The sequence below is a fragment of the Aedes albopictus genome, chromosome 2 (genome assembly GCF_035046485.1).
Source record: "Aedes albopictus strain Foshan chromosome 2, AalbF5, whole genome shotgun sequence".
Classification (NCBI taxonomy): domain Eukaryota; kingdom Metazoa; phylum Arthropoda; class Insecta; order Diptera; family Culicidae; genus Aedes; species Aedes albopictus.
Window position 1 is genome coordinate 35443194 of NC_085137.1, and position 17717 is coordinate 35460910.

General features: G+C 38.1%; 1 protein-coding gene and 1 non-coding gene across 2 annotated transcripts in view; one reads left to right on the forward strand and one right to left on the reverse strand.

The window, feature by feature from the left end:
* Nucleotides 1–6355: 6355 nt before the first annotated feature.
* Nucleotides 6356–6427, forward strand: Trnap-agg (transfer RNA proline (anticodon AGG)). Its single transcript has one exon. It is a non-coding gene; the product is annotated as a tRNA-Pro (tRNA).
* A 658-nt stretch (nt 6428–7085) lies between these two features.
* LOC109621402 (lachesin-like) overlaps nt 7086–17717 on the reverse strand; it is a 114800-nt gene continuing 104168 nt past the window's right edge. The window contains exons 4-8 of the mRNA XM_020075434.3: nt 8360–8521; nt 8077–8205; nt 7852–7992; nt 7629–7787; nt 7086–7562 (exon numbers count right to left, since the gene is read on the reverse strand). Coding sequence (XP_019930993.2) covers nt 7363–7562; nt 7629–7787; nt 7852–7992; nt 8077–8205; nt 8360–8521 — 791 coding nt within the window. The 3' untranslated portion in view covers nt 7086–7362. The remainder of the gene's footprint in view (nt 7563–7628; nt 7788–7851; nt 7993–8076; nt 8206–8359; nt 8522–17717) is intronic.

Consider the following 17717-nt stretch of genomic DNA (forward strand, 5'->3'; position numbering starts at 1 on the left):
ATTTGTGTCCGAGACAACCTCTTTTATGATAATCAGAGAAAGCTACCTAATTCCCCTACAGTCTTTGGTTCTCTAAAATTCTGACAGAGACGAACCAGCCAAGGGCTGAAAGTTTTTTAAATAAAGACAAATCAATCAATCTAAAATTCTTGATAGCTGTCAACCTGTTCTCTGTGGGATGACTTTTTCACTTATCTTATGCCCAAAAAAACTCTATCTCTTGAACACTGAATAAATATTTTTGCTGATTTTACAGTATTCCATACACTTCTATACGCTTCATCAATGCCTCTAGCCTCTTATCATGTTCCTTCTTGGTTGATCCAAAAACAACAAAAACCGTCCAGGTACACGATATTGTCGTCGCGGTTGAAACCCGAAATTCCCCACACGAGACAATCAATTTCTCTCCAAATCCATACGTGAAACCTAACGTCGGACATAGTACGCTGGGCAGCAAATCCGACCCTCTATCCAGTGAACTTTGCCCGACAACGTACGTCCGATGCACTGTTTAGGAGAAAAATCGATTCCCATTTCAATTTTCAACTGCACGAACCATAACTCCTTCAAGACCTGCTAATACTGTCTCTATCCATTTTTAGGAATTTCTCCGGAGTACAGCTCACGCCAAACATATGCCCTTTGTATGTATAAAAGTATTATAATAATAAAAATCAAATAACAAAATAAATATATTTAATTTATTTTTATTGTAATTCTTGTATTATGTGAAATATTAGTTCACCAGTGAAGACCTGCTTAAGTTATAAACGTTATAACAGGACTCGATATTCCACAAATATCCAATTGGTGATACGCATCTTTGATGTCCACCTTTGAAAATTCTTTGCTCTATTCATTGACCCCAAAATCTCGTCCTCTAATAATATTTCTTGATATTGAGGGCGCATTCGATAACGCTTCTTATTCGTCTATAGGGTCAGCAATGTTGAGGAGAAAATTCGACCCATGCATTGTTTCCTGGGTACATGCTATGCTAGCTAATCGAAAAATCTCCTCTGAGCTTAGCGGTTCATACATTACTGTTAAAGCAACAAGGGGGTGTCCGCAAGGCGGAGTACTTTCTCCTTTGTTGTGGTCACTGGTGGTCTAGACAGCTTAGAGAGAAGAGGCTTCGAAGTGGTTGGATATACTGATGACGTTGTCATTATTGTACAAGGCAAATTCGAAAATGTTATCGTGGAAAGAATGCAACCTGCCCTAAACCACACTTTTTCCTGGTGTCATAAGGAACAACTAGGCATAAATCCTACAAAAACTTCCATTATCCCTTTCACCAAACGGAGGAAGGTCCAACTGAAACCCCTTTTCTTGAATCATACACAACTAGTTTGTTCAAGCGAAGTAAAATATCTAGGTGTCATACTCGACGCAAAACTGAATTGGAACTCTCATCTCCAATCAGTTGTGCAGAAAGGTCTCAATACACTTTGGGTTTGTTCAAAAACCCTGGGTAAAAGATGGGGCCTAAAACCAAGTATGATCATGTGGATATATAAAACCATTGTTCGTCCCAGGACTACTTACGCTTCCCTTGTTTGGTGGCCTAAAACTAATGAGGCTGCTGCAAGGGCGAAGCTCAACAAAATCCAACGCACCGCTTGCATAGCGATCACTGGTGCAGTTCGTAGTACACCCACTTTGGCCCTAGACGCAATGCTTCACCTGCCCCGGTTAGATCAATTCATAAAGCTGGAAGCGGAAAAAAGTGCTCTAAGGTTAAAGAGAACAAAAACACTGCTGTCGGGCGACTTTACGGGTCACCTCAGCATATTAAATGAATTTGCCATAAATCCCGCAATAGGAATTTGTAGTGACTGGATGGAAACGGTAGTTAATTATGACTTACTTTACGATGTGTTCATTCCTTCCCGCCAGGAGTGGGAAGGAGGTGGACCCAGCGTTCCAACAGGCTCTATAAATTTCTTCACAGATGGTTCGAAAATGAATAATCTGACAGGCTCCGGAATCTATGGCCCTAGAACAAAAATCTCTGTCCACTTAGGACAGTGGCCCACAGTATTTCAGGCGGAAATATATGCAATATTAGAATGCGTGTTATTATGCCTGAGGAGAAAGTATAGGTTTGCAAAATGTTATGTATTTTCTCTGACAGCCAAGCGGCACTTAAGTCGCTTAATAACTACACTTGTAACTCAAAGCTAGTGTAAAAATGCATTCCTGCTTTGAAAAACTCATCCATACGCAATCGAGTCTACCTATATTGGATCCCAGGACATACGGGTCTAGAGGGAAACGAGATTGCTGATGAGCTAGCCAGGAATGGATCTAATGAAAGGTTCATTGGCCCTGAGCCCTTCTGCGGGGTCTCAGATAGCTCTGTAAAAATGGAACTGAACAAATATATGGTCAGTCAAATCACATCAAACTGGAAAGCACTTTCCCCATACGAGCCAATCCAAAAGGCTCGTAACGATAAACCCCAAGAAAACCCAACAACTATTAGGTCTCAACAAAAGGGATCTCAACATCTACACCGGTCTAATAACTGGACACTGCCCCTGCAGATACCATCTACAATAGATCGGAACAATCCAAACCTCAAATTACCGCTTCTGTGACGAGGAGAGGGAAGCATCAGAACACATCCTCTGCTATTGCAGTGCACTCACTCAACGTAGTTTCAAAGTTATCAGCAAGCCCTTTTTAGGGCCTGCTGACATATGGATCTTATCTCCCAAGGACGTGGTTGGCTTCATAAAGCTAGTCTCGCCAGAATGGGGAGTCACATACTGTAACTCAGGATCTCTATTCATCAATAATAGATGGTCTTGAGTTCAGTCGACACCAAGGTATCTCAGTGACAAATATGTTACTGAGATAACTTGCGTACCTCACAGCAAAAGGGTATATCACAATAGTTCTAAAACCTGGACGCAGTGATCTTCACCCGACAAACGAGAGAATGATAGCGGGTAAGTTTCACGGAGTACTACCTGTTTGGCTTCGATGCTTGTCCAAACAAAATCTCCTCTGACGCATACGGAATACGTCGATAAGCCTGCTGTACCGGCTGTACACTATTGTCGATAGGGATCCCTACAGTTACTCCTTTGAACTTGGGAAATTTTAGTCGAACGGATAAACAAAACATTTCAAAATCGAATCTCCCCTTCAGCAGTTGTAGAGATTTTTCCGATCGATGATGACCCACCGTCTTTCGTAACGTAGAATTTGGCAGCAACTTTCCTTCCTCTGTCTTCTACCTGCGCCATGAAACTGTTAGTTATTTGCATTGGTGGGTTTGAAGTATAACATATGTAATTTCGATCGGCTTCAGCTGCTCCCAAACCGATTGGCTGATGGTGTTAGCCGCTGCACCGGAGTCGATAATTGTTGAAATTGCAATAGTTCCCACTTGGAACAAGAAAGTATTTTGTCTCATAGCATAGCAAATGTAGTCATCGTCTCCATCAGCATCAAAATCATCCGATACAGCTCGAGCTCGTTTATGGCTCAAGCATTCGTCATCATTTTTCGGAAAATAAAAAGCAGTTTTCTCGCTGTAAATCAAAACAAGGATCATGAAAATATATTCACTGCATTATATTCCTCAAGTGGAGTACAGTGAATATATTTTCATAGCAAGAACTTTTGTTTTGAACGAAAAAACTGCTTTCAAATGTTTGATGATGACGATGATTTCAATGACGAAAAGTTCAACGTTATGGGATTCTGCTGCTCTCCCGTGTGCTCTTCCATCATTGTTTGCTCTCTTCCTAAATCGTTTCACGAAACGACCTGTGCCACCACATTGTAGGCATATGTTATTCCTTGCTGGACAAGTATCTGCTCCCTTGACATCCTCGACCAAAACTAAAAAATAAACAAAACCGATTTGAAAAATCTGCGGATACGACGAAAAACGCGACAGAATGTGCCTATATTTTTCTAAATGCCTTTACAAAAAACTTACCGGATGGAGTATCACCAAGCCATTTCACCCCAGCCGATTTGAAAATCACTCGGAAACGAGAAAACACGTGACAGAAAATTTGAAAGCAGCCAGCGCGCACACGACTTGCTACGATCCCCTCTCCTTTTTTATACCTCTTTTTCACATAATAAACAACACGCTAAAAAATTTCCACTTATCATTAGCATGCTTTCACAGTACTCACTGTGTCTACTAAGTACTAATTACTCATTTTTGAACATTACTGAGACAGCTGCGAAAAAATTTTGTCGATAATGGTTTTCCATATGAGCGTTACTGTTACCATCTAGGTTACCATCGATTTCTTATATGGAATTCTGTTACAGAAAACTGTGTAGGTAAGTTTTTTTTTCAGAGCGATACAGAACGGTTACCGAAGAACGACAATGATTTTATATGTTTTGTTTGAGTTGTTGGCAAAATTAGCGAAAGAAGAGTATCATGTCGGTAAGGCCCCGATGAAGAATCATTATCTATATGAAAAAAAAATCTCCTGTGAAGCTGAACTAGATAGGTATGTGATGTAAAACGAAAGAATAATCACACACTTAGAATTTAATACCGAACTCGGTTAATTTTTCTACCGACTAGCATCGGTTTCTATTAAGATACCGAAAAGCTCGCTTCAAAATATGATTTTTGTTCCAATGTTTTGAAAAATAACTGATTTTCGGTTAATTTCCATCGATTAATGTCAGATGAACCGAGATCTTCGGTGAAGCCGCAATGTGTACGAGTTCGGTGGGCAAAAACCGAGAAAACTCGGTAAGTCAAACCAAACAAACTCTTATCATTACATCAAACGGGTAATTTCCACGCCGGATATTTTAACCGAAAACTCGGTTGTTCAGACATGGATCGGCCATTTGTGTTTCGAAACAAGTCTTTGGTACCGGATTGGAAACTTCAATCATTGAGTGGTAAGTAATGCTTTTCATTGCTATCAAAAGCTTTATTTGTTATTTATTTGTGATTTCAGCGTGATCTCCAGTAATCTACGAGAAGTTTGTAGCTGTTCTTCAGGACATTCAAACGAGGAGGCACCATGGGAGGCACATGTGTGTAATTTTCTCATTACGAAAACGACCATGGAGTTATTCCAATAACTATGCTGCAAACTGCGTCGTAAGCGATAATGTGAAAGACATAACTCAAAAATAGCCTACATTCCAGCTGCCGTTCTAAGCATATCTGTACCATGTTAAAAAATGTGCAACTGAGAAAACTGTGATTAAAGTTAATAACGTATTTTTCTAATTGACCAATAACTACAGTACCACAACGGCACATGCAGCTGTATTTCTATTAAAATGGATTATATCTCAAGTGGAATCAGTGAAGTTGCCTTTTTTAACGCAAAAAAAAACATTTCAATTTTGAATAAACCCAGCGGGACAGTTATGCTGTGAAACACAACGCAAATTTGAAATTTCCACGCATACTTTTCGCAGTCTTTGACTGTATTTCTTCTAGGGGACAGATATGCTTGGAAATGCAACAATGGGACAATATGGCTTGGTATTTATTTTCAAAATTTCAGAACAAACTAAGGACTTTTACAAGTTTACATGAAAATACATATACAATTATGCCGATAGGAGGAAAAAAGTGAAAAATGATGAAAATCAACATGGGACAGATATGCTTAGAACGGCAGCTAGGCACTGAAGTAATAAATCACTATTTTCCTACATAACTATCTTGTGTTTGCTTCTTTTTCTATCTTAACTGAAATTATTCCGAATGAAAGCATGTGATGCCTGAATAAACCGAATATCGTTTGTTTTGACAGCTTTCGGTAATAATATATTCAACCGATGTTCGGTTATATCTGATTTTGCAACCCGAGTTTTTTCGGTAAGATTGACATCTCGGCGTTAAACAAGGTTTACCGAATACTCGGTTGTGAATTTGTGAACCGAGCGGAGAACCGAGCGTTCAGCAGATAAAAACTCGGTTGAAATTGAACCGAGTTCGGTTAAATTTTCTAAGTGTGCAATCTCTGAAAGAAACGATGATGAGTTAACATTCATAACCGTGAATGAAAGTACTAAAACTGGTATACAGATGAGCTGCATTTATACCACAACACAGAAACTTGCATGCAAGCTTGTTCAAGTTTTGTTATGCCAGTGTATAACAATCGTATCGCTCCAGTTGCCATCACTCACCGGTAGGTGGCCGCTGAAAACGTTTTAGGGTAGTAGAAGTTAAATAACCTGAAAGGGGGTTTTTGTTACGTAAGCACATTTCATATCGTATTCCTCATTATCAATAAATACGATTTTTCTACATGTTCAATAAAAGCAATTCAAATCAGATGAAACGCGATTGTTCAGTGTTATTCTGAAATTTTCCCCTGTAAACACAACGGGCTCGTTGGTCTAGGGGTATGATTTTCGCTTAGGGTGCGAGAGGTCCCGGGTTCAAATCCCGGACGAGCCCAACCAATTCTTTTTTGAGAATTAAGGTTCGCGAAGTTTTCAATATCTGAAAATTTTAAGGACAGACTTGTTGGAATCCCAATATGGCCGCCACAATGGCCGACTCTGGCACCTACTCACGATTTTGAAAGCACAAATCTCTTTGTAAACAAAACCAGCGCACCTGAGCTTCTTATTTTAAGCTTATTACAAGTGAGCAAGAACAGAATAATAAAATGTATTGTTGTTTGAAGTTTGCTTCTTCAGATTTGTGCGTCTGAAGTTTTGATGCACTGTTGAAGCGGGATTTCAAGACGTTTGTCCTTAAGAGACCAATGAAAGCTCCTTGCTTAATCAAATAGTTCGAAGTCTTGAAATCAATTACTTACCGATTGCTATTAATGTACTGCTTTAGAAACAATTTCAATATTTTGATACAGGCACATGTTTAATAACATTTGATAATGTTCAAAAACATTTATGACATTGTTTATCATTGCAAACAATTTCATTAAATATTTATCGGAAGTAGTGATCTTTGGAGCTGAAATCAAGTTTTGCATTGAGTATCTGAATTTAAGAAGAAATTTTACAACTCAGTATTAACGTGGGGATGTAGCTCAGATGGTAGAGCGCTCGCTTAGCATGTGAGAGGTACGGGGATCGATGCCCCGCATCTCCAAAAATATTTTTGAAGAAATGGCTGTGTATTGTGCTTTACGTCTTTTTACAACATGCTTGTAATGTTATTTCCCTATTTTATTTACAACTTAACGCAAATTCTTTTAAGCAATTAAATATGTTATGGCTGGTTCATTGAGTGAAGTATTTAACAATTCCGATCGTATATGTCACGAGATAACTATGTGCACTGCTTCAGCAAATATTAATTCTCATTAAATATTAGTAGTATATTACACTGGTGGCGTTGCAGAGGCCACGTTCGAATTCTAACAATCATGAGCCGATCATTGCCAGAAGCATCAGCAGAAAAAGTCCGAACTGCGGTCGTACCATGGAAGCCGAAGAATTCTCCACTCGCAGAACCAGCTCTCGGAACTTGTTCTGTCGACTGACTGCGGTTCCCGCCGCGATGCTGTTTGGGTGTTTCTCGTCCAAAATCATCGTCGGTGGTTCGTCTTGGATTGTGATTTTGCCTGTTTGTACAAATAAAGAGAATTTATTACTCGATGAAGGGATTTCTAACACCGTGGGTAACCTACTGATTCTCTTTTGAATTTTGACTAATTCTTCAACTTGTCCTTGTGCATTTTTGGCAACGCATTTGTAGTATCCGAAGTCACTTTGTTTCCTCAGTTGGATTGTGATTTGCATCCGCACGCTGAAACTGTTGTCGGAGAACTGCTTCTCTTCTATTATACCTGAAAAAAAAAATCAAATATGGCATTTAGAACTGCTATATGTACCATCTTTGTTCCACCGAACCTGGATAGCGAATGACATCTTCTTTGGCTTTCGACCAGTAGGCAATTGGATCCGGGTGGGCTTCGATGTAGCATTCCAGATTCACGCTTTGACCCAAATCTGCGGTAAACTGCCGGCTGGGTACCTTCACTATCGGAACGACTGTAAGGTAACAGGAAAAAAACACAAAACAAACGATACACATAATTAGGCATCAATTCAAGACCTTCCACACACTCTACTTACAATCGACCGTCACCATGATTCGCTTGCTCATGCTCGGCCGGACGCCGTTCGACGCCACGCAATGATACTCTCCGGCCTGGTGGCGTTGAATGTTTAAGATATTCAAAACGGACCCGTCGGGGGAGCCGGCTGAGGTGGTGACAAAAGAACCAGAAAAATAAGACTTTATCGCTAATAAATTCCGCGTCATAGACTAATTAAGAAGGAACTGAGGGCGACTGGCTGCCCCTGTAAAAAGAGCCCACAAGGGGACGATGAGGAATACCGGAATGGGTTAACTTACTTCCTGCCTGTTCAACAATGCTAAGCGTTCCTTCGTTGCCGATACGCTTCCAGACGATTGTTGGCTCTGGGACGCCGGTGGCGACGCAGGAGAGAGTTACGTTGGAGCCCTCTGGGACGGTCATGTCCTGGCTGGTTTGGTGATCCAGAATGTCCGGTGGAACTGAAAAAGAAACAAAATACAATTCTTAAACTGTTGAAAATTAACTGATGAAATATACCTAATAAGCTAAAAATGAAATTAATAAATCGATTGAGTTGGTGGAACTTGTCGTAGGTTAAATTTTCTAGTGGAGCTTCTTGAGGATGCTTCGGTGAAACTCTTCCAGGTATTTTTGCTGTTAATTTCCGGTGTAACTCCCTACAGAAATTATAGGTGTAAGTCTTAAAGGAATTTCCGTGGGATCTCTTGGAGGAAATCACAAGGTATTTGTGCAACTAATAGCTGTAGAAATATTCCCAGAGCAACTCATAGAAAACATTCTGGAGGTGGTTCCTGAAGAATTTTCGGTTAAACTTCTAAAAAAGTTTACAATTTAAAGCTTAGACAAATTAGAGTGAAACTTGTGCAGCAATTTACAGTTCAACTCCTACAAAAATCCCAGTGGAACTCCCAGGATAAACAAAACCCTGTGTGATTACTAGAAGAATTTTTGATATACCTTTTTGAAAATTTGCGGTATATCTCCTCAAGGATCTCCTAGATAAATTGTGAAAGCTTCTGCGGGAATTTACTGTTAAACTTTCAAAGAAATTTCCTAGTGGCAACTCTTCAAAAATTTCCGGAAAAACTGTAGAGAAATTCTCGATAGAACTTCTAGAAAAATTCCCATTGAAACTCCCACAGGAATGTCCAGATAAATTCCTGAGACAATTCCCACTGAAACTCATACAGAAATTCTCAGTGTAACTTCTCCTGGAGGAATTTCCTGTGGAACTACTAGAAGACTTTCCGCTTGTGGAAATTCTAGAGACATATTTGGCGAAACTCCCAATGGAACACCTGCGGGAATTTACAATGGAACTCCTGCAGCAAAATTCGAGAAACTACAAAGGAAATTCACAATATTTACCGGCAGAGGAAAAGGCAGTGCAAACACAAAAGATTTGTTTTAGAACTCCTAAAGGTATATCTGGTCGAACTCCTAGAGAAAACCCCGGTGAAACTTCAAGAAGAATTTTCATTGGAATTCTCACAGGAATTGCGTTGCGTTGCGTAGTAACGGAGTAATTCTAGATTGCATACTGAAAGTTGTCATGTTAAAACTTAAATACTCCTATTCTAATTGCTTATGGAATGCTATTTGGGAAGGAACAGCTATCCAATCAGAGGATGAAGTAAAAAAGACATGAAAACTTCTATTGCCGGCCACGCCAATCTTCTCCGTTACGAGGATAGGAAAGGATGTAATGATATGATGACACCTACTTAAAGAAGGGTCAGCGACTTACCGACGCCCCCATAGGTGTCAAGGAGTTGGATATTTGGAATGGGTTGATTTGAGATTCACTATGGATTACTGCACGAATTTACTCTGGCCTGCTTACTCTCACACGAAATTTGACGTTTGAGCGGTGTCGGCACCTCTCAAACGTCAAATTTTCTGTGAGAGTAAGCAGGCCAGCATATATTCGTGCAGTGGACCATAGGCGAGTGATGCGGCAAGATTCAGATCGTTGAAGTGTATTTGAGTAGATCATGTAGATGTATTGGTGTGAGTGTAAGTGTTTTGGTATATTTAAACCAGAGTTTAAACTCCACTGCGTTTGTCCAATTCAGAAGCCGTCCAAGCCAGAAAGATTTGGTCTTTTCCATAGAACTTTTTTTCGTGACGTTACAACGCAAACTTCAACCAGGTGAAACTCAGGCTTCCTTGAACCGATTTTCTTTCTTTTAGTCTCATTTGAAAGATCTTTTTGAGCACAAAGAGCATACAAAATTTCATATTTGTAACGTTTTGCGTATTTGAACAAAATTTGAAAATGTTGATTTTTCGTGACGTTACAACGCAAAAACTCGATTAATATCAACAACAACCGCAACAATAGTTCCAACAGGAACACTTTTTGTCGACCGGAGATGCAGTCGTCCAGCAGTCGAGGCTTCAACAACCAGCAATGCAAACGAGTCACGTGGGGCGCTAATGCCGGTCGCAACAGTCTTTCTCCAGATGGGGAGCTACTTGCTGCTGGTAAAGAGTTATTTTCGGGCCTATCATCAGCTTCGTATCGTCCGTCCATTCAGTTCCATAGAGGAGAAGTGCTGAATCCACTCACCACCAATGGTCGTTCAGTGCCCACGAGTCCGGCTACAGCATCGACGTCACGCATGGATGGATCATGTTGCTGTCAGTGTTTTTGCCGAAATTGACGCATTCCTTAGATGAAGGTAACGCTATTAATTCTACATGTAGTAAATGTATCTTTAATAATTTAAACTATGACGACGGCGGAATGCACATAGACAGCAGTGACAATAATATTAATACAAACTTTGAGTTTCATGGGGAACAGAACGATAGTTTAAATCTCTCATATTCCTCAAATGTTTATCACCCAAAATCAAACTCCAGAACTGAGGTTTTGGTCTACTGCCAAAACTTTAATCGTATGAAGAGTGCAACAAAGATTAATAAAATTCACAAACAAATTTTGAGTTGCTCTTTTTCAATCATTTTTGGCACGGAAACTAGTTGGGATGAATCAGTCAGAAATGAGGAAATCTTTGGAAGCATTTACAATGTTTTTAGAGATGACCGTGATTATCGCATTTCAGAGAAAAAATCAGGTGGTGGTGTTTTAATTGCAGTCTCTGCAAATTTAAATGCTGAAATCATCCCAACCACAAAATACAAAGAGTTTGAGCATGTGTGGGCTAAAGTCTACATTGCTGGCGAAACGCATATTTTTGTTTCCGTTTATTTTCCTCCGGATAATGCCAGGACATCAACATATGAAAAGTTTTTCAATACTGCAGAAAATATTATCAGTGGCTTACCCCCGGAAGTAAAAGTACATATTTATGGCGATTTTAATCAGCGTGACATTGACTTTATTGCAGATATTGACAATGAGAGCATTTTGCTCCCAATTGTTGGTGAAAACGAAACGCTTCAGTTCATTTGTGATAAATCAGCAAGCCTTGGGCTTAATCATATTAATCATGTGAGAAATCAGCAAGATTGTTTTTTAGATTTATTAATGACAAATATTGATGAAGATTTTTGTGTGGCAGAATCACTGACCCCAATATGGAAAAATGAAGTTTTTCACACAGCTCTTGAGTTTTCTATATTCGTATATGCCAACAACAGACCTGATGATTGTGAATTTGAAGAAGTTTTTGACTATCGTTCTGCTAACTATGAAAGTTTGAGGAAAAAACTTAGTGATATTGATTGGCAAACACTATTGAGAAATGAAGACAATATCGATGTTGCAGTTGACATATTCTACGAGAAAATGTTTGAGATAATACAGACTGAAGTACCATTAAAAAAGAAAAGACGTCATGGCAACTCAAAACATCCTGTATGGTTCAATAAAGAAATAAAAAAATTAAAAAATCGTAAGCAGAAAGCTCACAAAATTTATAAGAAAAATAGCAACAATGAAAATTTATCAAACTATTTAAATATTTGCGATCAATTAAATCTGGCCATTAATTTTGCGTTCGAAGAATACAATACAAAAACGGAGCTCGAAATAAAGTCATGCCCAAAAAATTTTTATCATCTCGTGAACAGCAAACTAAAATCAGACAACTTTCCTTCGGAAATGCAACTTGACGAAAAAACAGGTGACAACGCAGAAAAAATCTGCAAACTTTATGCAACTTTTTTCCAAGAAGTTTATACCACTTTTTCGGAAGAAGATCGAGAGCGTGAATACTTTTCATTCATTCCAGAATATTCAAGAGACATTCGCGTTGATCAAGTTAAAGTACATGAAGTTACAGACGCTCTCAACAATTTAGATGCCTCTAAAGGACCTGGACCTGACGGGATCCCACCTTTATTTTTGAAGTCTTTGTCAATGGAATTGACGGCGCCATTATTTTGGCTTTTCAACACTTCACTTAAAACAGGTAATTTTCCATCAACATGGAAAAAGTCTTTCTTAATACCCATATTCAAAAGCGGCAAGAAATCTGACGTGCGTAACTACCGAGGTATCGCTATTATTTCATGCATTCCCAAATTGTTCGAAGCAATAATTAATGGAAATTTATTTCAGCAAATCAAAAACAGGATAACTCATAATCAACATGGCTTCTTCAAAGGGCGTTCTACCAGTACAAATCTGGTGGAATTCATTAACTACTCATTGAATGCCATGGATAATGGGAACTACGTAGAGGCTATCTATACAGATTTCAGTAAAGCTTTTGACCGTATCGATATACCCATGCTACTTTTTAAATTGGAAAAAATAGGGCTCGAACCAGGTCTTCTTAAATGGGTTGAATCATACCTCACGAATCGCCAACAAATAGTTAAATTCAAAAGTGCTAAATCAAGTCCAATACATGTAACTTCAGGAGTTCCTCAAGGATCTCATTTAGGCCCACTTTTGTTTATCTTGTATGTCAATGATGTTTCTTTTATACTTAGTAAGACTAATATTCTCATATATGCTGACGACATGAAACTGTACTTCGAAATAAGAAACAATGAAGATTTTAGGTTATTCCAAAATGAAATAAATGTATTTTACACATGGTGTCAGAAAAGCCTATTGAAACTTAATGTAAAAAAATGTAACTCCATTTCCATTAGCAGGAAGTTAAACACGCCAAACACAAGTTTTGTTGGGAGGTCAACCAGTACAAAAATGTGAAAGAATAAGAGACCTTGGTGTACTAGTAGATTCTAAAGTGACATTTATAGATCATTATAATACAATCATTAACAAGGCCAATAAGATGCTTGGGTTCATAAAACGTTTTAGTTACAATTTCCACGACCCATACACAATAAAAACATTATATATTTCCTATGTTCGTTCAATACTAGAATATTGTTGTATAGTATGGTCGCCATTTTCAGATAATCACGTCAGCCGAATAGAATCTGTTCAAAAACAGTTTTTATTATTCGCTCTTCGCAAACTAGGTTGGAGATGTGGGCAGCCTCTGCCACCTTATGAAGCACGGTGCAAGCTGTTGGATATCCAAACATTAAAAGAACGTCGAAAATTCGCCATGATTTCATTTATAAATGACGTCGTATCCAACCGAGTTGATTCACAGGAAATTTTATCAAAATTGAATTTTTATGCACCTACTCGTCAATTACGAAATCGCAGCATTTTTTCTACTAATCACTATCGAACTAATTATGCCATGTTTGGACCTATAAATCAAATGATGAGGTTATATAATGAACAATGTGAGTCCATTGACTTCGGTATGTCGAAAGCTAAGCTTAAGAGACAATTGAATGTAATTCGTTACTAAAAAATAATGTTAGGTTAAGAAAACATAGTTGTAACAAATGGTCTACATATGATTGACGACGAATAAATAAATAAATAATACAAGACCAATAAAAACCCATACTATGATCAGCCATATTTCAGAGTTGTAAAGTCTTCCGATTAAAAATATTTTTATGCAAAAAAAATATTCATACATTTATCTACAAATGATGGAAGACTTTTGAAAAATCAGTGTGTAGGTGTTTAAAATACGACAGTTTGGATGAAAAGTGTGCCTAAAAGACTTAAAATCACGATTTTAATGTTAATATTAATCGTCGTTCAATTTATATTTATTGTCACACTAATATCATGTCGAATACATTTTTGGATGACAAAAGTAATGTAGAATGTGATAAAAATGTCAAAAATGCCATAACTCAACTTTGAAAAATTGGTATTAATGATACGGGGTCCGTAGAATGTGTCATGAAGTTTCAATATCAACCCAATTTTCTCTGATTACTGTATTTTTTCTAATCATCATAAAAATAATCTTTAAAATGTTCCTGAAAGCTTGAAATCTGAAGATTTTTTGATATGCTCAGCTCAAACTCGACAAAATGGTCACTAGACCTGTTCACTTTGAAACTTTTTTTCTCCGATTCTCCGTGACACATCAAATTATCAATGCACATGCAAAAACAAGTCTTCAGTCCAAAATTGAGCCAAATTGATAAAGATTTAAAGGTGTATCAAATCGATTTTGTGTTTTTTTTAACCATTTTCACAGAAATTTACTCATAAATCCAGAAAATTGCTCCGAAAGGGTGCCAAAAATACCGTTAGGATATGGTTAGTACAATACTCTACAACTTTGCCGAAGACACTACGGTGTTTAAATTGCTTATTTCGAAGCTATTCAATAATTTTAGTTGAGAAATCACGAAAAAACACGATATTTTTACGATTTTACATATAAAAGTCATGTAATTTTACATTGTTTTAAGTGAATAAATTAATTAGATATTTCTCCTTTGTGTAACGAACATTTCGTCCATACATTGTTTTTGTGTAGGAATTCGTTTTCAATTACTAATTATCAAAAGTATGTCACGTTGATACTAAAAATCGCGTAGAGTTGCCAGCACGAATTAAAACAAAGTAACCCATGATTAAGACGTCATGCCATCGTATTCTAATGTCTTTGGATTTAAGTATCAGAAATGGTGCAGATGATAAGGCTCGAGCCTGCGGATCAGAAGGTCCCAGGTTCAAGCTCAAATACATAATAAACTTTTTGTTCTTTCTTTGTAGCAGTTAGGATGATGAATCTGCCATGAGCCATGGCCCATGACTAACACGCAATCTCCCAAATAATGATGATCGGGACCTGCCATTTCAGCCCATTCCAGGACTAGCTAGATATTTAGTTTACTTGTTGACAAGAAATCGTGTCGACGAGATCAGCTGGACGAAATATTGGATATCTGTTTGATACCGATTAATTTAGCTAAAACAATTCAATACGATGATGGAACTGCTTCTGGATGCAAAATTTATCATACAACTGTGGAGATTACTTCCATCTATCTAGCCACAAGCAACACAACTACACGATAAAGGGAAACTTCATTCTAACTATGCACTCTACGGTTTCGAAACAAGGCTATTCTTCATTACACCAAAAAAGCAAGCCATGAAAATGTTTGACAATTCTCAGGTCATTTTGACAGACCACACACATGCACGAAAAAGACGGATCATATATTCTACTTTATAGATCTTGTTGCTGTCCTTTTCATGCTCATGTTACATCTGTCAAAATGACCTGAGAATTGTCAGTCAGTTTGAGGTTAGGTTCGTTTCTTCATTACACCAACAAAGCTAGCCATGAAAATGTTTGACAATTCACAGGTCATTTTGACAGACCACACTAATGCACGAAAAAGACAGATAATATATTCTACTTTATCGAACTTGTTGCCGTCCTTTTCATGCACATGTTACATCTGTCAAAATGACCTGAGAATTGTCAGTCATTTTGAGGTTAGGTTCGCTGGTGTAATGAAGAATTGCAATGAGATGCAGCACGTAGTCTCATTAACTTATTCTTCATTACACCAACAAAGCTACACGAAGAAAAAAATCCATATTGAATGTATAAGAAAATGTTATACATTTTTGCCATTTCGTTTTCCTTATTAAACTCATCTGAGAGTGTTATATGAAGCATAACGCACAATTAATAAAATGTATAAGTTTTACCTCATGAATGTCATCCACAATTTGTAATAACCATTATTAGAAGTGTTATAGTATGTATGCGTCAAACCTAATGAAGCTTATTATCATGTATTTTGATTATAGGTAGCCCTAATATTTTAATTTTTTTTCTCATTTTTATTTGATAGAAATAAAGTTAACGTTGTGGCTTATGCACAATTTCTTTATTATTACATTGAAAAAAAAAAACACTCGGTTCTGTCTGCCTTGAATATAGAAAAACCGCTCCTCACTGGTCAACACTTGTTAGTGGGGTTCTACCACCAGCGTCCGTTCACGTTCGGGAAAGTGGACTTCCTCCCGGGAGGCGACAACGACGACGACGGCGGCGATGGCTCCTCCATCCGCTGCTGCGTCTTGACCTTGGTCTCGGGCTGTTAGGTAGATTGGCACTTGTTCCGATCGAGATTCCGATATCGGGGAACTTGGATAAAAGCTCAGGATAGAGCACTGGAATAGTATCCGGGCATCCGGAGCAAGATCCGGATGATTTCTTGAGACCTTGTTCCAGGAAGGTTGTGAGGCTATTTCCAAGGATACTCTGTGGAAAATATTTTTTTGTTAGCTGCAGCAGACAAATCAATATAATTTAGGGAATACGAACCATGCATGATCTTGAAGCGCTTTTCTACACTTTATGCGGGGAAGAACACTTTTTCTGACGCCGAACAAACCCACGTCCACAATGGCTTCCTCCGTCCGTTGAACAAATGACGGCGTCGTTTGCTTGGTCGTTTGTTTGTAGTGGAACGAATTTTCAAAGCATGACCTTATTTAAAGTATTAGTTTAAACTAATACTTTGCAGCCATAACACAAAACTTATACATGGTATAAGAAAATGTTATAGCTCTTATTAGGTTCATATAAAAAATAAATAAAAGTTTATGTTATAAAAACAATTATGGCGTATCTAATAAAAAATATCAATCAATCCTTATAAAGAAAATTATTAAATTTCTTTTCGTGTAGCCATGAAAATGTTTGACAATTCTCAGGTCATTTTGACAGACCACACACATGCATGAAAAAGACGGATCATATATTCTACTTTATCGATCTTGTTGCTGTCCTTTTCATGCTCATGATACATCTGTCAAAATGACCTGAGAATTGTCAGTCATTTTGAGGTTAGGTTCGTTGGTGTAATAAAGAATAGCTGGATCGAGACGCAAAAAATCCTATTCCAGGGCTCGAACCTTGAATCTTCGAATCGGCAGTCTCATGCTCAACCATCTACACCAAATTGAAACTGATGCAGATGCGACAAAGAAATGTAATGACGTTTTAATCATGGGTAACTTTGTTTAATTTTGTGCTGGCAACTCTATGCGATTTTTAGTATCAACGTGACATACTTTTGATAATTAGTCAATGAAAACGAATTCCTACACTAAAATGATGTACGAACGAAATGTTCGTAACACATAGGAGCAATAGCTTATTGAATTAGTCACTTAAAACCAGAGTTTCCCATTGCTCATGTGTACTGTACATAAATGTGACAGCGAGCCTCCCACCAAATTGTCTCCCAGCACTTCAAAATCGCAGTGTGCTGCGCTGCTAAGAGGCTCACGAAAATCTGGTGGGTGCGAGCTAGACACCTAGCTCCCGGGGAGCTCGTCTCATGCGCTGCGTGAGCTGTTGGTATCTAAGG